We start from the raw sequence: 21616 nt of genomic DNA on the forward strand, positions 1-21616 counted from the left end.
GATGCTGGCAGTGTCCCCAATGTCCCCTCAGTGTCCCCAATGTCCTCTGTGCCCCCCCAGGAGCTTACCCACGACCCTGAGGCAGATGCTGACAGTGTCCCCTCAGTGTCCCCAATGTCCCCTCAGTGTCCCCAATGTCCCCTCAGTGTCCCCAGCCCCCCCGTGTCCATACCCACGACCCTGAGGCAGATGCTGGCAGTGTCCCAAATGTCCCCTGGGTGTCCTCAGCCTCCCTGTGCTGTCCCCAATGTCCCCTGGGCGTCCCCAGACCCCCTTTGTTGTCTCCAATGTCCCCTCAGTGCCCCCAGCCCCCCCGGGTGCTCACCCACGACCCTGAGGCAGATGCTGGCAGTGTCCCCAACGTCCCCTGGGTGTCCTCCCCAGACCCCCTGTGCTGTCCCCAATGTCCCCTCAGTGTCCCCCCCAGGCCCCCCAGGAGCTCACCCACGACCCTGAGGCAGATGCTGGCAGTGTCCCAAATGTCCCCTGGGTGTCCCCAGCCTCCCTGTGCTGTCCCCAATGTCCCCTGGGTGCCCCCAGCCCCCCGTGTCTGTACCCACGACCCTGAGGCAGATGCTGGCAGTGTCCCCAACGTCCCCTCAGTGTCCCCAACGTCCCCTCAGTGTCCCCAATGTCCCCTCAGTGTCCCACTCAGACCCCCTTTGCTGTCCCCAATGTCCCCTCAGTGTCCCCAATGTCCCCATCCCCGCCCCGTGTCCGTACCCACGACCCTGAGGCGGATGCTGGCAGTGTCCCCAATGTCCCCTCAGTGTCCCCAATGTCCTCTGTGCCCCCCCAGCCCCCCCAGGTCCTCACCCACGACCCTGAGGCAGATGCTGGCAGTGTCCCAAATGTCCCCTGGGTGTCCCCAGCCTCCCTGTGCTGTCCCCAATGTCCCCTGGGTGTCCCCCCCAGACCCCCTTTGCTGTCCCCAATGTCCCCTCAGTGTCCCCAATGTCTCCTGTGCCCCCCCAGGTCCTCACCCACGACCCTGAGGCAGATGCTGGCAGTGTCCCCAATGTCCCCTTTGCTGTCCCTAATGTCCCCTGGGTGTCCCCAATGTCCCCATCCCCCCCCCGTGTCTGTACCCACGACCCTGAGGCGGATGCTGGCAGTGTCCCCAATGTCCCCTTTGCTGTCCCCAATGTCCCCTGGGTGTCCCCAGTGTCCCCTCAGTGTCCCCCCCAGATCCCCTTTGCTGTCCCCAATGTCCCCTCAGTGTCCCCAGTGTCCCCTGTGCCCCCCCAGCCCCCCCAGGTCCTCACCCACGACCCTGAGGTGGATGCTGGCAGTGTCCCCAATGTCCCCTGGGTGTCCACAGCCCCCACTTTGCTGTCCCCAACGTCCCCAGCCCCCCCCAGGTCCTCACCCACGACCCTGAGGCAGATGCTAACAGTGTCCCCAATGTCCCCTGTGCTGTCCCCAGTGTCCCCTCAGTGTCCCCCCCAGACCCCCCAGGTCCTCACCCACGACCCTGAGGCAGATGCTAACAGTGTCCCCAATGTCCCCTGTGCTGTCCCCAGTGTCCCCTCAGTGTCCCCCCCAGACCCCCGGTGCTGTCCCCAATATCCCCTCAATGTCCCCAACGTCCCCTGGGTGTCCCCAATGTCCCCAATGTCCCCTGTGCCCCCCCGGGTGCTCACCCACGACCCTGAGGCAGATGCTGGCAGTGTCCCCAATGTCCCCTCAGTGTCCCCAATGTCCCCTGTGCCCCCCCAGGTCCTCACCCACGACCCTGAGGCAGATGCTGGCAGTGTCCCCAATGTCCCCTTTGCTGTCCCTAATGTCCCCTGGGTGTCCCCAATGTCCCCTGTGCCCCCCCGTGTCTGTACCCACGACCCTGAGGCGGATGCTGGCAGTGTCCCCAATGTCCCCTGGGTGTCCCCAATGTCCCCTCAGTGTCCCACCCAGACCCCCTGTGCTGTCCCCAATGTCCCCTGGGTGTCCCCAATGTCCCCTGTGACCCCCCAGCCCCACCCCGTGTCCGTACCCACGACCCTGAGGCGGATGCTGGCAGTGTCCCCTCAGTGTCCCCAGCCCCCCCCCCGTGTCCGTACCCACGACCCTGAGGCGGATGCTGGCAGTGTCCTCCCCCGCGGGGTTTGTCACTCGGATCCGGTAGCTGCCTTCGTCCCCGCGCTCGGCGCTCTCGATGACAAAGCTGCTCAGGTCCTGGCGCTGCTCCAGCCGCACCCTGCCCTCGGTGGCACTCAGCTCCTGCGGGCACAGCGGGCACGGGGCGCTGGGGGCACCCAAGGGGACGTGGAGGGGTTGGGGACATCGAGGGACCTGTCCCTGGCACGGGGGAGGGGGCACTGGGGACACGCAGGGGACATTGGGGACACTGAGGGGGTGTGGAGGGGCTTGGGGACATCGAGGGTCCTGTCCCTGGCACGGGGGAGGGGGCGCTGGGGGCACCCAGGGGGCATTTGGGGCACCCAAGGGGTGAGGAGGGGTTGGGGACATGCAGGGTCCTGTCCCTGCTCCAGCCGCACCCTGCCCTCGGTGGCACTCAGCTCCTGCGGGCACAGCGGGCACGGGGCGCTGGGGGGGCGCTGGGGGCACCCAAGGGGGCGTGGAGGGGTTGGGGACATGCAGGGTCCTGTCCCTGGGACGGGGGAGGGGGCGCTGGGGGCACCCAAGAGGGTGTGGAGGGCTTGGGGACATCGAGGGACCTGTCCCTGCCCTAGCACTGAGCCCCTGCGGGCACAGCTGGCACGGGGAGGGGGCGCTGGGGGCACCCAAGGGGTGTGGAGGGGTTGGGGACATGCAGGGTCCTGTCCCTGCCCCAGCACTGAGCCCCTGCGGGCACAGCTGGCACGGGGAGGGGGCGCTGGGGGCACCCAAGAGGGCGTGGAGGGGTTGGGGACATCGAGGGACCTGTCCCTGGCACGGGGGAGGGGGCACTGGGGGCATCCAAGGGGGCTTGGGGACCTTGGGGACATGCAGGGTCCTGTCCCTGCCCCAGCACTGAGCCCCTGTGGGCAAGGGGAGGGGGCGCTGGGGGGGCTGGGGGCACCCAGGGGGCACCCAATGGGGTGAGGAGGGGTTGGGGACATGCAGGGTCCTGTCCCTGCCGCAGCTGTGCCCTGCCCGGGGTGGCACTGAGCTGCTGTGGGCACGGGGAGGGGGCACTGGGGACACCCAGGGGGCATTAGGGACGTTGGGGGCTTGGGGACCTTGGGGACATGCAGGGTCCTGTCCCTGCTCCAGCCGCACCCTGCCCTCGGTGGCACTCAGCTCCTGCGGGCACAGCGGGCACGGGGCGCTGGGGGGGCGCTGGGGGCACCCAAGGGGGCGTGGAGGGGTTGGGGACATCGAGGGACCTGTCCCTGGCACGGGGGAAGGGGCACTGGGGGCACCCAATGGGGCTTGGGGACCTTGGGGACATGCAGGGTCCTGTCCCTGGCACAGGGGAGGGGGCACTGGGGGCACCCAGGGGGCACCCAAGGGGTGAGGAGGGCTTGGGGACATCGAGGATCCTGTCCCTGCTGCAGCACTGAGCTGCTGTGGGCACAGCTGGCACGGGGCAGTGGGCGCTGGGGGCACCCAAGGGGGCTTGGGGACCTTGGGGACATGCAGGGTCCTGCCCCTGCCCCAGCACTGAGCTGCTGCGGGCACAGCTGGCACGGGGAGGGGGCACTGGGGGCACTCAGGGGACATTTGGGGCACCCAAGGGGGCTTGGGGACCTTGGGGACATGCAGGGTCCTGTCCCTGGCACGGGGGAGGGGGCACTGGGGGCACCCAGGGGGCATTGGGGACCTTGGGGACATGCAGGGTCCTGTCCCTGCCCCAGCACTGAGCTGCTGTGGGCACAACTGGCACGGGGAGGGGGCACTGGGGGCACCATAGGGGGCGTGGAGGGGTTGGGGACATGCAGGGTCCTGTCCCTGCCGCAGCTGTGCCCTGCTCGGGGTGGCACTGAGCTGCTGCGGGCACGGGGAGGGGGCACTGGGGACATTGGGGGCACCCAAGGGGGTGAGGAGGGGTTGGGGACATGCAGGGTCCTGTCCCTGCCCCAGCACTGAGCCCCTGCGGGCACAGCTGGCACGGGGAGGGGGCACCCAGGGGGCACCCAGGGGGGTGTGGAGGGCTTGGGGACATCGAGGGTCCTGTCCCTGGCACGGGGGAGGGGGCACTGGGGACACCCAGGGGGCTTGGGGACCTTGGGGACATGCAGGGTCCTGTCCCTGCCGCAGCACTGAGCTGCTGAGGGCACAGCTGGCACGGGGAGGGGGCACTGGGGACACCCAGGGGGCATTGGGGACCTTGGGGACATGCAGGGTCCTGTCCCTGCTGCAGCTATGCCCTGCCCGGGGTGGCACTGAGCTGCTGCGGGCACGGGGAAGGGGCACTGGGGACATTGGGGGCACCCAAGGGGGTGAGGAGGGGTTGGGGACATGCAGGGTCCTGTCCCTGGCACAGGGGAGGGGGCACTGGGGACACCCAGGGGACATTGGGGACCTTGGGGACATGCAGGGTCCTGTCCCTGGCACAGGGGAGGGGGCACTGGGGGCACCCAGGGGACATTGGGGACCTTGGGGACATGCAGGGTCCTGTCCCTGGCACGGGGAGGGGGCGCTGGGGACACCCAGGGGGCATTTGGGGACACCCAAGCGGTGAGGAGGGGTTGGGGACATGCAGGGTCCTGTCCCTGCTCCAGCCGCACCCTGCCCTCGGTGGCACTCAGCTCCTGCGGGCACAGCGGGCACGGGGCGCTGGGGGGGGGCTGGGGGCACCCAGGGGACATTGGGGGCCTTGGGGACATCGAGGGTCCTGTCCCTGCCCCAGCACTGAGCCCCTGCGGGCACGGGGAGGGGGCACTGGGGGCACCCAAGGGGGCGTGGAGGGGCTTGGGGACATGCAGGGACCTGTCCCTGGCACGGGGGAGGGGGCGCTGGGGGCACCCAGGGGACATTGGGGACCTTGGGGACATGCAGGGTCCTGTCCCTGCCCCAGCACTGAGCCCCTGTGGGCACGGGGAGGGGGCGCTGGGGGGGCTGGGGGCACCCAGGGGGCACCCAATGGGGTGAGGAGGGGTTGGGGACATCGAGGGTCGGGGGGAGGGCAGGGGGTGCAGAGGGGGCAGAAGGAGAGGGTCGGGGGGAGGGCAGAGGGGGCAGGGGGAGTGGGAGCAAAGGACAGGGGAAGAGGAGAGGGGACAGAGGGGAGGGGACAGAGGGAGAGGGGTGGGGGGGGCGCAGGGGAGAGGGTCTGGGGGTGCAGGGGGGGCAGGGGGAGAGGGTCGGGGAGGGGGCAAGGGGAGGGTCGGGGGAGGGAAGGGTGCAGGGGGGGCAGAGGGAGAGGATCGTGGGGAGGGCAGAGGGGGGGAGGGAGCAGGGGGAGAGGGTCGGGGGAGGGCAGAGGGGGCAGGATGGAGAGGACAGGGGGAGAGGGTCGGGGAGGGCAGGGGGTGAGGGTGCAGGGGGAGAGGGACGGGGGAGGGTAGAGGGGGGGGAGGGGGCAGGGGGTGCAGAGGGGGCAGAGGGAGAGGGTCAGGGGAGGGCAGAGGGGGGGAGGGGGCAGGGGGAGAGGGTCGGGGGAGGGCAGGGGGGCAGGGGGAGAGGGTCAGAGGGGAGGGCAGAGGTGGGAGAGGGTCGGGGAGCATAAGGGAGAGGGTCGGGGGGTGAGGGGTGCAGGGGAGAGGGTCGGGGGGGCGCAGGGGGGGCAGAGGGAGAGGATCGTGGGGAGGGCAGAGGGGGCAGGGGGAGTGGGGGCAAAGGACAGGGGGAGTGGAGAGGGGGACAGAGGGGAGGGGAAGGGGGGGGCGCGGGGGAGAGGGGACGGGGGGGAGAGGGTCGGGGGGGCACAGGGGAGAGGGTCGGGGGAGGACAGGGTGCAGGGGGTGCAGAGGGGACAGAGGGAGAGGATCGTGGGGAGGGCGGAGGGGGGGAGGGTGCAGGGGGAGAGGGTCGGGGGAGGGCAGGGGATGCAGAGGGGGCAGAAGGAGAGGATCGTGGGGAGGGCAGGGGGGCAGGGGAGAGGGTTGGGGGAGGGCAGGGGGGCAGGGGGAGAGGGTCAGAGGGGAGGGCAGAGGTGGGAGAGGGTCGGGGGCATAAGGGAGAGGGTCGGGGGGTGCGGGGTGCAGGGGAAAGGGTCGGGGGGGTGCAGGGGGGGCAGAGGGAGAGGATCGTGGGGAGGGCAGAGGGGGCCGGGGGAGTGGGGGCAAAGGACAGGGAGAGGGGAGAGGGGACAGGGGGAGAGGGTCGGGGGGGCACAGGGGAGAGGGTCAGGGGAGGACAGAGGGGGGCAGGGGAGAGGGTCGGGGGGGAGAGGGCAGGGGGAGAGGATCGTGGGGAGGGCAGAGGGGGGTCGGGGGCAGGGGAGAGGGTCGGGGGTCGGGGGCAGGGGAGAGGGTGGTGGGTCGGGGGCAGGGGAGGGGGTGGTGGGTCGGGGGCAGGGGAGGGGGTGGTGGGCGCCACCTGCTGGTCCTTGTGCCAGCTGACGCTGGGCGCGGGCTCGCCGCTGATGGGCACATCCAGGCGCAGTTTGTTCCCGGCCACCACCACCACCACCTGCTCTGCCGCCGCCCCCGAGCACTCCAGGTGGATCTTGGGCGGCTCTGCGGGCAGCGGGCACCGGTGCCAACCTCACTGCCAACCCACTGCCAACCCCGGTGCCAACCCAGTGGCAAGCCCGCTGCCAACCCCACTGCCAACCCCGGTGCCAAGCCCGGTGCCAACCCCACTGCCAACCCAGTGCCAATCCCACTGCCAGCCCTGGTTCCAAATCCAGTGCCAACCCCGGTGCCAACGCCGGTGCCACCCCCAGTGCCAACCCCAGTGCCAACGCCGGTGTCAACCCAGTGCCAACCCCACTGCCAACCCCACTGCCAACCCCACTGCCAACCCAGTGCCAACCCCGGTGTCACCCCCAGTGCCAACCCCAGTGCCAATGCCGGTGCCAAGCCAGTGTCAACCCCTGTGCCAACCCAGTGCCAACCCCGCTGCCAACCCAGTGCCAACGCCGGTGCCAACCCCACTGCCAACCTCAGTGCCAACCCCACTGCCAACCCCACTGCCAACCCACTGCCAACCCACTGCCAACCCCGGTGCCAACCCCAGTGCCAACGCCGGTGCCAACCCCACTGCCAACCCACTGCCAACCCACTGCCAACCCAGTGGCAACCCCACTGCCAACACCGGTGCCAACCCCACTGCCAACCCACTGCCAACCCACTGCCAACCCAGTGGCAACCCCACTGCCAACCCACTGCCAACCCACTGCCAACCCCGGTGCCAACGCCAGTGTCACCCCCAGTGCCAACCCCAGTGCCAACGCCGGTGCCAAGCCAGTGCCAACCCACTGCCAACCCACTGCCAATCCGGTGCCAACCCCGCTGCCAACCCCACTGCCAACCCCGGTGCCAATGCCGGTGCCAACCCCGGTGCCAACCCCACTGCCAACCCCACTGCCAACCCCATTGCCAACCCCACTGCCAACCCCGCTGCCAACCCCACTGCCACCCCAGTGACATTAGTGGCACCCCAGTGCCACCCCATTCACCCCAGTGCCACCAGTGGCACCCAAATGCCACCCCAGTGCCCCTAGTGCCAACTCAGTGCCAACCTAGTGCCACCCTAATTACACTAGTGGCACCCCAGTGCCACCCCAGTGCCAGTAGTGCCACCCAGTGACACCCAATGCCACCCCAGTGACACCCCAGTGCCAACCCAGTGCCACCCCAGTGACACTAGTGGCACCCTATTGACATCCCATTCGCTCCAGTGCCACCTCAGTGCCATTAGTGGCACCCTACTGACACCCCAGTGCCAACCCAATGCCACCCCAGTGCCACTAGTGGCACCCTAGTGACACCCCAGTGCCACCCCAATGCCACCCCAGTGCCAACCCAGTACCCCTAGTGCCAACCCAATGCCACTCCAGTGCCACCCCAGTGCCACTAGGGGCACCCTAATGCCACCCCAGTACCCCTAGTGCCAACCCAGTGCCACCCCACTGACTCCAGTGGCACCCCAGTGCCATCCCAGTGACATTAGTGCCACCCCAGTGCCACCCCAGTGCCACCCCAGTGCCACTAGTGCCAACCCAATGCCACCTCAGTGCCACTAGTGCCACCCAGTGCCACCCCATTCACCCCAGTGCCACCCTAGTGCCACCCCAGTGACTCCAGTGCCACCCCAGTGCCACCCTAGTGCCACCCCAGTGACTCCAGTGACATTAGTGACACCCTAGTGCCACCCTAGTACCCCTAGTGCCACCTCAGTGCCATCCCAGTGCCACCTCAGTGCCACCTCAGGGCCACCTCAGGGCCACCTCAGGGCCACCCCAATGGCACTCCAATGCCACCCCAGTGCCACCCCAGTGGCTGCAGTGTCACCTTAGTGCCACCTCAGTGCCATCAGTGCCACCCTGGCAGCATCTCAGTGCCACCAGTGGCACCAATCAGTGCCAGCAGTGCCCTCCCAGTGCCACCAGTGCCCTCCCAGGGCCACCATTGGCACCCATCAGTGCCACCAGTGCCCTCCCAGTGCCCTCCCAGTGCCACCAGTGCCACCAATCAGTGCCTCCAGTGCCATCCCAGGGCCACCAATCAGTGCCCTCCCAGTGCCCTCTCAGGGCCACCATTGGCACCCATCAGTGCCACCAGTGCCATCCCAGGGCCACCAGTGCCACCAATCAGTGCCACCAGTGCCTCCCCAGTGCCCTCCCAGTGCCCTCCCAGTGCCCTCCCAGCTCCTCACCTTGCTTTGGCACATACTCGACCTTGATCTCTGGGGGGGGACAAGTTGGGGAGGGCATTAAATGGGCACCTCTGGGACCCACCAGTGCCCCCCAAGTGCCACCCCCAGCCCCTCAAGTGCCACCCCCAGCCCCACAAGTGCCCCCCAAGTGCCACCCCCAGCCCACAAGTGCCCCATAAGTGCCCCAAAGTGCCCCCCAAGTGCCACCCCCAGCCCCATAAGTGCCCCCAAGTGCCCCCCAAGTGCCATCCCCAGCCCCATAAGTGCCACCCTGCACCACAGGTGACCTCTGGTGCCCCCCAAGTGCCACCCTCAGCCCCATAAGTGCCCCTAAGTGCCCTCCAAGTGCCACCCCCAGCCCCAGAAGTGCCCCCAAGTGCCCCATAAGTGCCCCCAAGTGCCCCCCAAGTGCCATCCCCAGCCCCCCAAGTGCCATCCCCAGCCCCCCCAGGTGCCCCCCGCGGTGCCCACCCAGGAAGTTGAGCTTGGCAGAGAGGGACAGGGCATAGCCATCGGGCACGAAGGTGTAGTCCCCTTCGTCCTCAGGCCTCACATCATCGATCACCAGCTTGTGGATCCTGGGGGGGCACCAAATGCCACCTCAGATGCCCATGGGTGGCACCAGAGGTGACTCCAGATGGTCACAGAGGCACCAAATGCCACCCCAGATGCCCATGGGGGCACCAGGAGCAACCCCAAATCCCATGGAGCCACCCAAATGCCACCCCAGGTGCCCATGGGTGGCACCAGAGGTGACTCCAGATGCCCACAGGGGCACCAAATGCCACCCCAGATGCCCACAGGGGCACCAAATGCCACCCCAGATGCCCACAGGGGAAACAAATGCCACCCCAGATGCCCATGGGGGCACCAAGTGCCACCTCAGATGCCCACAGGGGCACCAAATGCCACCCCAGATGCCCACAGGGGCAGCAAATGCCACCCCAGATGCCCATGGGTGGCACCAGAGGTGACTCCAGATGGTCACAGAGGCACCAAATGCCACCTCAGATGCCCATAGGGGCACCAGAAGTGGCTCCAGATGCCCACGGGGGCACCAGAAGTGACTCCAGATGCCCACAGGGGCACCAAATGCCACCCCAGATGCCCATGGGTGGCACCAGGAGTCACTCCAGATGTCCATGGGGGCACCAAATGCCACCCCAGATGCCCACAGAGGCACCAGAAGTGACTCCATATGCCCACAGGGGCACCAGAAATGACTCCAGATGCCCACGGGGGCACCAAATGCCACCTCAGATGCCCACAGAGGCAGCAAATGCCACCCCAGATGCCCACAGGGGCACCAAATGCCACCTGAGATGCCCATGGGTGGCACCAGAAGTGACTCCTGATGCCCACAGGGGCACCAAATGCCACCCCAGATGCCCACAGGGGCACCAGAAGTGACTCCTGATGCCCATGGGGTCACCAAATGCCACCCCAGATGCCCAAAGGGGCAGCAAATGCCACCTCAGATGCCCACAGGGGCAGAAAATGCCACCTCAGATGCCCATGGGTGGCACCAGGAGACACCTCAGGTGCCTACAGGGGCACCCCAGATGCCCTTGGGGGCACGAAAAGCCACTTCAGATGCCTACAGGGGCACCAAATGCCACCTCAGATGCCCATGGGGGCACCAGAGGTGACTCCAGATGCCTACAGGGGCACCAAATGCCACCCCAGATGCCCATGGGTGGCACCAGAAGTGACTCCAGATGCCCACAGAGGCAGCAAATGCCACCTCAGATGCCCACAGGGGCACCAAATGCCACCTCAGATGCCCATGGGTGGCACCAGAGGTGACTCCAGATGCCCACAGGGGCACCAAATGCCACCCCAGATGCCCATAGGGGCACCAGAAGTGATTCCTGATGCCCACAGGGGCACCAAATGCCACCCCAGATGCCCATAGGGGCACCAGAAGTGATTCCTGATGCCCACAGGGGCCCCAAATGCCACCCCAGGTGCCCATGGGTGGCACCAGAGGTGACTCCAGATGCCCACAGGGGCACCAAATGCCACCCCAGGTGCCCATGGGTGGCACCAGAAATGACTCCAGATGGTCACAGGGGCACCAAATGCCACCCAGATGCCCTTGGTTGGCACCAAAATCCACCTCAGCTCCTCCCTGGCACCTCCAACCCTCTCTGAGCTCCTCCTTGGCTCCTCCAACCCCTCTGAGCTCCTCCTTGGCACCTCCAACCCCTCCTGAGCTCCTCCTTGGCACCTCCAACCCCTCTGAGCTCCACCTTGGCACCTTCAACCTACTCTTGGCACCTCCAGATCCTCTCTGAGCTCCACCTTGGCACCTCCAACCCCCCCTGAGCTCCACCTTGGCACCTCCAACCTACTCTTGGCACCTCCAACCCCTCCTCAGCTCCAGCTTGGCACCTCCAACCCCCTCTGAGTGCCTCCTTGGCACTTCCAACCCCTCTCCAGCTCCTCCTTGGCACCTCCAACCTACTCTTGGCACCTCCCAACCCTTCTCAGCTCCTCCCTGGTACCTCCCCTGCTCCCCCCCGGTGCCCACCCTTGCCCAGGTGCCCACCCACCTGCCCGTGTGGGTGATGTGGATCCTCTTTGAGGGCTTCACCTCCACCTTGGCACCTCCAACCCCTCTGAGCTCCTCCTTGGCACCTCCAACCCCTCCTCACCTCCTCCTTGGCACCTCCAACCCCCTCTGAGCTCCTCCTTGGCACCTCCAACCTACTCTTGGCACTTCCAAACCCTCTCTGAGCTCTTCCTTGGCACCTCCAACCCCCTCTGAGCTCCTCATTGGCACCTCCAACCTCTCTGAGCTCCACCTTGCCACCTTCAACCCCTCCCCAGCCACCTCCAAACTCCCTCTGAGCTCCTCCTTGGCACCTCCAACCCCCTCTGAGTTGCACCTTGGCACCTCCCAACCCTTCTCAGCTCCACCTTGGCACCTCCAACCCCCTCTGAGTGCCTCCTTGGCACCTCCAACCCCTCTCCAGCCACCTCCAACCCCCTCTGAGCTCCACCTTGGCACCTCCAACCCATTCTTGACACCTCCAACCCCCTCTGAGCTCCTCCTTGGCACCTCCAACCCCTCCTCAGCCACCTCCAACCCCCTCCTCAGCTCCTCCTTGGCACCTCCAACCCCCTCTGAGCTCCACCTTGGCACTTCCAACTCCTCCTCAGCTCCTCCTTGGCACCTCCAACACATTCTTGGCACCTCCAATCCCTCCCCAGCCATCTCCAAACTCTTCTCAGCTCATCCTTGGCACCTCCAGACCATTTTGAGCTCCACCTTGGCACCTCCAACCCCCTCCCTAGCCCTGTCCCCCACCCCAGGTGCCCACCCACCTGCCCGTGTGGGTGATGTGGATCCTCTTGGAGGGCTTCACCTCCACCCTGCCCCTCCAACCCCCTCTGAGCTCCACCTTGGCACCTCCAACCCCTCTGAGCTCCTCCTTGGCACCTCCAATCCCCTCTGAGCTCCTCCTTGGCACCTCCAACCCCTCTGAGCTCCTCCTTGCCACCTCCAACCCCTCCTCAGCTCCACCTTGGCACCTCCAACCCCTCCTCACCTCCTCCTTGGCACCTCCAATCCCCTCTGAGCTCCTCCCTGGCACCTCCAACCCCCTCCCCAGCCCTGCCCCCCACCCCTGGTGCCCACCCTTGCCCAGGTGCCCACCCACCTGCCCGTGTGGGTGATGTGGATCCTCTTGGAGGGCTTCACCTCCACCCTGCACCTCCAACCCCTCTGAGCTCCTCCTTGGCACCTCCAACCCATTCTTGGCACCTCCAACCCCTCCCCAATCACCTCCAACCCCTCGTCAGCCACCTCCAACCCCTCCTGAGCTCCTCCTTGGCACCTCCAACCTACTCTTGGCACCTCCAATCCCCTCTGAGCTCCTCCCTGGCACCTCCACCTCCCACCCCGTGCCCACCCCTGCCCAGGTGCCCACCCACCTGCCCGTGTGGGTGATGTGGATCCTCTTGGAGGGCTTCACCTCCACCTTGGCACCTCCAACCCCTCCTCAGCCACCTCCAACCCCTCTGAGCTCCTCCTTGGCACCTCCAACCTGTCCTTGGCACCTCCAACCTACTCTTGGCACCTCCAAACCCTCTCTGAGCTCCTCCTTGGCACCTCCAACCCCTCCTCAGCTCCTCCTTGGCTCCTTCAACCTACTCTTGGCACCTCCAAACCCTCTCTGAGCTCCTCCTTGGCACCTCCAACCCCTCCTCAGCTCCTCCTTGGCTCCTTCAACCTACTCTTGGCACCTCTCAACCCTTCTCAGCTCCTCCCTGGCACCTCCAACCCCCTCCCCAGCCCTGCCCCCCACCCCTGGTGCCCACCCTTGCCCAGGTGCCCACCCACCTGCCCATGTGGGTGATGTGGATCCTCTTGGAGGGCTTCACCTCCACCTTGGCACCTCCAACCCACTCTGAGCTCCTCCTTGGCACCTCCAACCCCTCCTCAGCCACCTCCAAACCCTCCTGAGCTCCTCCTTGGCACCTCCAACCTACTCTTGGCACCTCCAAACCCCCTCTGAGCTCCACCTTGGCACCTCCAACCTCTCTGAGCTCCACCTTGCCACCTTCAACCCCTCCCCAGCCACCTCCAAACTCCCTCTGAGCTCCTCCTTGGCACCTCCAACCCCTCCCCAATCACCTCCAACCCCCTCTGAGTTGCACCTTGGCACCTCCCAACCCTTCTCAGCTCCACCTTGGCACCTCCAACCCCCTCTGAGTGCCTCCTTGGCACCTCCAACCCCTCTCCAGCCACCTCCAACCCCCTCTGAGCTCCACCTTGGCACCTCCAACCCCCTCTGAGCTCCTCCTTGGCACCTCCAACCCCTCCTCAGCCACCTCCAACCCCCTCTGAGCTCCTCCTTGGCACCTCCAACCCCCTCTGAGCTCCACCTTGGCACTTCCAACCCCTCCTCACCTCCTCCTTGGCACCTCCAACACATTCTTGGCACCTCCAATCCCTCCCCAGCCATCTCCAAACTCTTCTCAGCTCATCCCTTGCACCTCCAGACCATTTTGAGCTCCACCTTGGCACCTCCAACCCCCTCCCTAGCCCTGTCCCCCACCCCAGGTGCCCACCCACCTGCCCATGTGGGTGATGTGGATCCTCTTGGTGGGCTTCACCTCCACCCTGCCCCTCCAACCCCCTCTGAGCTCCACCTTGGCACCTCCAACCCCTCCTCAGCTCCACCTTGGCACCTCCAACCCCTCCTCACCTCCTCCTTGGCACCTCCAACCCCCTCTGAGCTCCTCCTTGGCACCTCCAACCCCCTCTGAGCTCCTCCTCTCTACCTCCACCTCCCTCCCCGTGCCCACCCTTGCCCAGGTGCCCACCCACCTGCCCGTGTGGGTGATGTGGATCCTCTTGGAGGGCTTCACCTCCACCCTGCACCTCCAACCCCTCTGAGCTCCTCCTTGGCACCTCCAACCCCTCCTCAGCTCCACCTTGGCACCTCCATCCCCTCTGAGCTCCTCCTTGGCACCTCCATCGCCCTCCTCCCCTGCTCCCCCCCGGTGCCCACCCTTGCCCAGGTGCCCACCCCTGCCCAGGTGCCCACCCACCTGCCCATGTGGGTGATGTGGATCCTCTTGGAGGGCTTCACCTCCACCCTGCTCTTGAACCACCTCCAACCCATCCTCAGCCACCTCCAACCCCTCCTGAGCTCCTCCTTGGCACCTCCAACCTACTCTTGGCACCTCCAACCCCTCCTGAGCTCCTCCTTGGCACCTCCAACCTACTCTTGGCACCTCCAACCCCTCCTCAGCTCCTCCTTGGCACCTCCAACCTACTCTTGGCACCTCCAACCCCTCCTCAGCTCCACCTTGGCACCTCCAACCCCTCCTCAGCCACCTCCAACCCTCTCTGAGCTCTACGTTGACACCTTCAACCTACTCTTGGCACCTCCAAACCCTCTCTGAGATCCTCCTTGGCACCTCCAACCCCTCTGAGCTCCTCCTTGACACCTCCCCTGCTCCCCCCCCGGGTGCCCACCCCTGCCCAGGTGCCCACCCACCTGCCCGTGTGGGTGATGTGGATCCTCTTGGAGGGCTTCACCTCCACCTTGGCACCTCCATCCCCTCTGAGCTCCTCCTTGGCACCTCCATCTCCCTCCTCCCCTGCTCCCCCCCGGTGCCCACCCTTGCCCAGGTGCCCACCCCTGCCCAGGTGCCCACCCACCTGCCCATGTGGGTGATGTGGATCCTCTTGGAGGGCTTCACCTCCAACCTGCACCTCCAACCCCCTCTGAGCTCCTCCTTGGCACCTCCAACCCCCTCTGAGCTCCTCCTTGGCACCTCCAGACCATTTTGAGCTCCTCCTTGGCACCTCCAACCCATTCTTGGCACCTCCAATCCCCTCTGAGCTCCTCCCTGGCACCTCCACCTCCCTCCCCATGCCCACCCTGTGCCCACCCCTGCCCAGGTGCCCACCCACCTGCCCATGTGGGTGATGTGGATCCTCTTGGAGGGCTTCACCTCCACCCCGTTCTTGAACCACCTCCCTGTGACCTTCTCGTCCGAGACCTCGCACTTGAACACTGCCTGGTCCGAGGCCTGCACCGTCAGGTCGGCGATGTCCTGCAGCACCTCCAGCTGCTTCTCTGCAGGGGGCGCCACAGAGCCTCAGCTGAGGCCACCACGGCCCCCCCAGGGCCTCCCCAGGGCCCCCCCAGGGCCTCCCCAGGGGCTCCTCTGCCACCGCTGCAGGCAGCGAGAGAGCAGCCCCTGGGGAGCCTCTGGCCAGGGGAGGCTCAGAGAGGTCCTCCTGGAGGTGGTCCCCAGGGAGGCTGCAGGAGGAGTCCACCAAGGGAGGCTCCAAGAGGTCCTCCTGGAGGTGGTCCTCAGGGAGGCTCCAGGAGGAGTCCACCAAGGGAGGCTCCAAGAGGTCCTCCTGGAGGTGGTCCCCATGGAGGCTTAAAGAGGTCTCCCCCAAGGGAGGCTCCAAGAGGTCCTCCTGGAGGTGGTCCCCATGGAGGCTCCAGGAGGAGTCCACCAAGGGAGGCTCCAAGAGGTCTCCATCAAGGGAGGCTCCAAGAGGTCTCCATCAATGGAGGCTCCAAGAGGTCTCCATCAAGGGAGGCTCCAAGAGGTCCTCTCTAAGGTGGTCCCCATGAAGGCTCCAAGAGGTCCTCCTGGAGGTGCTCCCCATGGAGGCTTCAAGAGGTCCTCCTGGAGGTCTCCACCAATTGAGGCTCCAAGAGGTCTCCATCAATGGAGGCTCCAAGAGGTCCTCTCTGAGGTCTTCCCCATGGAAGCTCTAGGAGGAGTCCACCAATTGAGGCTCCAAGAGGTCATCCCTAAGGTGGTCCCCAGGGAGGCTCCAAGAGGTTCTCCTGGAGGTGGTCCCCAGGGAGGCTCCAGGAGGAGTCCACCAAGGGAGGCTCCAAGAGGTCCTCCTGGAGGTGGTCCCCAGGGAGGCTTAAAGAGGTCTCCCCCAAGGGAGGCTCCAAGAGGTCCTCCTGGAGGTGGTCCTCAGGGAGGCTCCAGGAGGAGTCCACCAAGGGAGGCTGCAGGAGGACTCCATCAATGGAGGCTCCAAGAGGTCCTCTCTGAGGTGTTCCCCATGGAGGCTGCAGGAGGAGTCCACCAAGGGAGGCTCTGAGAGGTCCTCCTGGAGGTGGTCCCCAGGGAGGCTGCAGGAGGAGTCCACCAAGGGAGGCTCTGAGAGATCCTCCTGGAGGTGGTCCCCAGGGAGGCTGCAGGAGGAGTCCACCAAGGGAGGCTCTGAGAGGTCTCCATCAATGGAGGCTCCAAGAGGTCCTCCTGGAGGTGCTCCCCATGGAGGCTTCAGGAGGAGTCCACCAAGGGAGGCTCCAAGAGGTCCTCTCTGAGGTGGTCCCCATGGAGGCTCCAAGAGGTCCTCTCTGAGGTGGTCCCCATGGAATCTCCAAGGGATCTCCATTAATGGAGGATCCAAGAGATCCTCTCTGAGGTGTTCCCCATGGAGGCTCCAAGAGGTCTCCACCAATGGATGCTCAGAGAGGTCCTCCTGGAGGTGTTCCCCATGGAGGCTGCAGGAGGAGTCCACCAAGGGAGGCTCCAAAAGGTCCTCTCTGAGGTGGTCTCCATGGAGGCTCCAAGAGGTCCCTGCCAATTGAGGCTCCAAGAAGTCTCTGCCAATGGAGGCTCCAAGAGGAGACCACCAAGGGAGGCTCCAAGAGGTCTCCATCAATGGAGGCTCCAAAAGGTCCTCTCTGAGGTGATCTCCATGGAGGCTCCAGGAGGAGTCCACCAATGGAGGCTCCAAGTAGTCTCTGCCAATGGAAGCTCCAAGAGGTCTCTGCCAATGGAGGCTCCAAGAGGTCCTCTCTGAGGTCTTCCCCATGGAGGCTCCAAGAGGTCCTCCTGGAGGTGGTCCCCAGGGAGGCTCCAGAAGGAGTCCACCAATGGAGGCTCCAAGAAGTCCTCCTGGAGGTGTTCCCCTTGGAGGCTCCAAGAGGTCTCCACCAACTGAGGCTCCAAGAAGTCTCTGCCAATGGAGGCTTCAAGAGGAGTCCACCAAGGGAGGCTCCAAGAGGTCCTCTCTGAGGTGTTCCCAATGGAGGCTCCAGGAGGAGTCTACCAAGGGAGGCTCCAAGAGGTCCTCTCTGAGGTGGTCCCCATGGAGGCTGCAGGAGGAGTCCACCAAAGGAGGCTCCAAGAGGTCCTCCTGGAGGTGGTCCCCAATGGAGGGTCCAGGAGGAGTCCACCAAGGGAGGCTCAGAGAGGTCCTCCTGGAGGTGGTCCCCATAGAGGCTCCAAGAGGTCCTCCTGGAGGTGGTCCCCAGGGAGGCTCCAGGAGGAGTCCACCAAGGGAGGCTCAGAGAGGTCCTCCTGGAGGTGGTCCCCATGGAGGCTCCAAGAGGTCCTCCTGGAGGTGTTCCCCATGGAGGCTGCAGGAGGACTCCACCAAGGGAGGCTCCAAGAGGTCCTCTCTGAGTGGTTCCCCATGGAGTCTCCAGGAGGTCTCCTCCAATGGAGGCTCCAAGAGGTCTCCATCAATGGAGGCTCCAAGAGGTCCTCCTGGAGGTCTTCCCCATGGAGACTCCAGGAGGAGTCCACCAAGGGAGGCTCAGAGAGGTCCTCCTGGAGGTGGTCCCCATGGAGGCTCCAGGAGAAGTCCACCCATGGAGGCTCCAAGAGGTCCTCTCTGAGGTCTTCCCCATGGAGGCTCTGAGAGGTGTCCTCCAATGGAGGCTCCAAGAGGTCTCCATCAATGGAGACTCCAAAAGGTCCTCTCTGAGGTGGTCTCCATGGAGGCTCCAAGAGGTCCCTGCCAAGGGAGGCTCCAAGAGGTCCTCTCTAAGGTCTTCCCCATGGAGGCTCCAAGAGGTCTCCACCAATTGAGGCTCCAAGAAGTCTCTGCCAATGGAGGCTCCAAGAGGAGACCACCAATGGAGGCTTCAAGAGGAGTCCACCAAGAGAGGCTCCAAGAGGTCCTCCTGGATGTGGTCCCCATGGAAGCTCCAAGGAATCTCCATTAATGGAGGCTCCAATAGGTCCTCTCTGAGGTCTTCCCCATGGAGGCTCCAGGAGGTCTCCTCCAATGGAGGCTCCAAGAAGTCTCTGCCAATGGAGGCTCCAAGAGGTCTCCATCAATGGAGGCTCCAAGAGGTCCTCTCTGAGGTGTTCCCCATGGAGGCTCCAGAAGGAGTCCACCAATTGAGGCTCCAAGAGGTCATCTCTAAGGTGGTCCCCATGGAGGCTCCAAGAGGTCCTCCTGGAGGTGGTCCCCATGGAGGCTCCAAGAGGTCCTCTCTGAGGTGTTCCCAATGGAGGCTCCAGGAGGAGTCCACCAAGGGAGGCTCCAAGAGGTCCTCCTGGAGGTGGTCCCCACGGAGGCTCCAAGAGGTCATCTTTGAGGTCTCCACCAATGGAGGCTCCGAGAGGTCCTCTCAAGCTCCCTCCCAGATGCCTCCAGGACCTCTCAGACACCTCCAGCACCTTCCAAAGACCACTCAGAGCCTGCAGGAGCTCCTGAGAGACCTCCAGGACTCCACAGAGCCTCTCAAGCTCCCTCCCAAACATGTCCAGGACCTTTTGGATGCCTCTCAGGCACCTCCAGCACCTTCCAAACACCCCTCAGAACCTGCAGGAGCTCCTGAGGAGACCTGCAGAACTCCAGAGAACCTCTCAAGCTCCCTCTCAGACACCTCCAGCACCTTCTAGATGCCTCTCAGACACCTCCAGGACCTTCTGGAGGCCTCTCAGACACCTCCAGCACCTTCTAAAGACCCCTCAGAACCTGCAGGACACCGGAGAAGCTCTCAAGCTCCCTCCCAGACACCTCTAGGACCTTCCAAAGCCCTCTCAGAACACGCAGGAGCTCCTGAGGGGACCTGCAGGACTCCAGAGAACCTCTCAAGCTCCCTCCCAGATGCCTCCAGGACCTCTCAGACACCTCCAGCACCTTCTGGATGCCTCTCAAACACCTCCAGCACCTTCCAAAGACCCCTCAGAACCTGCAGGACTCCACAGAACCTCTCAAACTCCCTCTCAGATGGCTCCAGGACCTCTCAGACATCTGTAGGACCTTCTGGATGCCTCTCAAACACCTCCAGCACCTTCTGGATGCCTCCCAGACACCTCCAGCACCTTCTAGAGACCCCTCAGAGCCTGCAGGAGCTCCTGAGGGACCTCCAGGACTCCACAGAACCTCTCAAGCTCCCTCCCAGACACCTCCAGCACCTTCTGGAAGCCTCTCAGACACCTCCAGCACCTTCTAAGGACCCCTCAGAACCTGCAGGAGCTCCTGAGGGGACCTGCAGGACTCCACAGAACCTCTCAAGCTCCCTCTCAGATGGCTCAAGGACCTCTCAGACACCTCCAGCACCTTCTGGAAGCCTCTCAAACACCTCCAGCACCTTCTGGATGCCTCTCAGACACCTCCAGGACCTTCCAAAGCCCTCTCAGAACCTGCAGGAGCTCCTGAGGGACCTGCAGGACTCCACAGAACCTCTCAAGCTCCCTCCCAGACACCTCCAGCACCTTCTGGAAGCCTCTCAGACACCTCCAGCACCTTCTGGAAGCCTCTCAGACACCTCCAGCACCTTCTAGAGACCCCTCAGAACCTGCAGGACTCCAGAGCAGCTCTCAAGCTCCCTCTCAGATGCCTCCAGGACCTCTCAGACACCTTTAGGACCTTCTGGATGCCTCTCAAACACCTCCAGCACCTTCTGGATGCCTCTCAGACACCTCCAGCACCTTCTGGATGCCTCTCAGACACCTCCAGCACCTTCTAGAGACCCCTCAGAGCCTGCAGCACTCCAGAGAAGCTCTCAAGCTCCCTCTCAGACACCTCCAGCACCTTCTGGAAGCCTCTCAGACACCTCCAGCACCTTCCAAAGACCCCTCAGAACCTGCAGGACTCCACAGAACCTCTCAAGCTCCCTCTCAGATGCCTCCAGGACCTCTCAGACATCTGTAGGACCTTCTGGATGCCTCTCAGACACCTCCAGCACCTTCTGGAAGCCTCTCAAACACCTCCAGCACCTTCTGGAAGCCTCCCAGACCCCTCCAGCACCTCCCAAAGACCCCTCAGAGCCTGCAGGACTGCAGAGCAGCTCTGAGGCTCCCTGGGCAGGCTGTGCAGGAGGCCCTGGGGGGGTGTTGGGGCTGGGTGGGTGGGGGAGGGGAGCAGGAGACCTTCCACGCTGACGTCAGCCTCGCTCTCGCCGCCGTTGGTCATGATCTTGTAGCGCCCTGAGTCCTCCAGGGTGGCCTCGTTGATGATGAGGAAGTGCTTCCTCCCGTCCTTCTTGAAGCGGTACTTGAAGGTCTCCTCCCGGGTCAGCTCCACCCCATCCTTCAGCCTGGGGGGGGAGGGGTGGAGGTGGAGGGGGTGGAGGTGGTGGACAAGGAGTGGTGGAGGAGGTGGCGGTGGAAGTGGAGGTGGAGGAGGTGGAGGTGGAGGTGGAGATGGTGGAGGTGGAGGTGGAAGTGATGATGGAGGTGGTGGAGGTGGAGGTGGAGGTGGAGGTGGTGGAGGTGGAGGTGGAAGTGGAGGTGGAGGTGGAGGTGGTGGAGGTGGAGGTGGAAGTGGAGGTGGAGGAGGTGGAGGGTGGGGTGGTGGAGGTGGAGGTGGAAGTGATGATGGAGGTGGTGGAGGTGGAGGCGATAGAGTTGGAGGTGGAGGAGGTGGAGGTGGAAGTGATGATGGAGGTGGTGGAGGTGGTGGACAAAGAGTGGTGGAGGAAGTGGAGGTGGAGGTGGTGGAGGTGGAGATGGAGGAAGTGGAGGTGGAAGTGGAGGCGGAGATGGTGGACAAAGGATGGTGGAAGTGGTGGAGGAGGAAGTAGAGGTGGAGGAGGTAGAGGTGGTGGACAAAGAGTGGTGGAGGAAGTGGAGGTGGAGGTGGAGGAGGTGGAAGTGATAATGGAGACGGTGGACAAAGGGTGGTGGAGGTGGAGGAGGTGGAGGTGGAAGTGATGATGGAAGTGGTGGAGGTGGAGGTGGAGGTGGAGGAGGTGGACAAAGAGTGGTGGAGGAAGTGGTGGTGGAGGTGGAGGTGGAAGTGGAGGTGGAGGTGGAGGTGGTGGAGGTGGAGGTGGAAGTGGAGGTGGAGGAGGTGGAGGGTGGGGTGGTGGAGGTGGAGGTGGAAGTGATGATGGAGGTGGTGGAGGTGGAGGTGGAAGTGGAGGTGGAGGAGGTGGAGGGTGGGGTGGTGGAGGTGGAGGTGGAAGTGATGATGGAGGTGGTGGAGGTGGAGGCGATAGAGTTGGAGGTGGAGGAGGTGGAAGTGATGATGGAGGTGGTGGAGGTGGTGGACAAAGAGTGGTGGAGGAAGTGGAGGTGGAAGTGGAGGCGGAGATGGTGGACAAAGGATGGTGGAAGTGGTGGAGGAGGAAGTAGAGGTGGAGGAGGTAGAGGTGGTGGACAAAGAGTGGTGGAGGAAGTGGAGGTGGAGGTGGAGGAGGTGGAAGTGATAATGGAG

At 64.8% G+C, this 21616-nt stretch overlaps 1 protein-coding gene across 1 annotated transcript in view; it reads right to left on the reverse strand.

Moving 5' to 3' along the window:
- Positions 1 to 20495, reverse strand: part of LOC135173984 (myosin-binding protein C, fast-type-like) — a gene marked incomplete at both ends in the record, with an annotated part of 45242 nt that extends 24747 nt beyond the window's left edge. Inside the window, 6 exons of the mRNA XM_064141215.1 lie at positions 2058 to 2217; positions 6424 to 6563; positions 8707 to 8736; positions 9178 to 9284; positions 15140 to 15305; positions 20329 to 20495. Coding sequence (XP_063997285.1) covers positions 2058 to 2217; positions 6424 to 6563; positions 8707 to 8736; positions 9178 to 9284; positions 15140 to 15305; positions 20329 to 20495 — 770 coding nt within the window. The remainder of the gene's footprint in view (positions 1 to 2057; positions 2218 to 6423; positions 6564 to 8706; positions 8737 to 9177; positions 9285 to 15139; positions 15306 to 20328) is intronic.
- Positions 20496 to 21616: the final 1121 nt, after the last annotated feature.

Source organism: Pogoniulus pusillus, unplaced genomic scaffold (assembly GCF_015220805.1).
Source record: "Pogoniulus pusillus isolate bPogPus1 unplaced genomic scaffold, bPogPus1.pri scaffold_178_arrow_ctg1, whole genome shotgun sequence".
NCBI classification, from domain to species: domain Eukaryota; kingdom Metazoa; phylum Chordata; class Aves; order Piciformes; family Lybiidae; genus Pogoniulus; species Pogoniulus pusillus.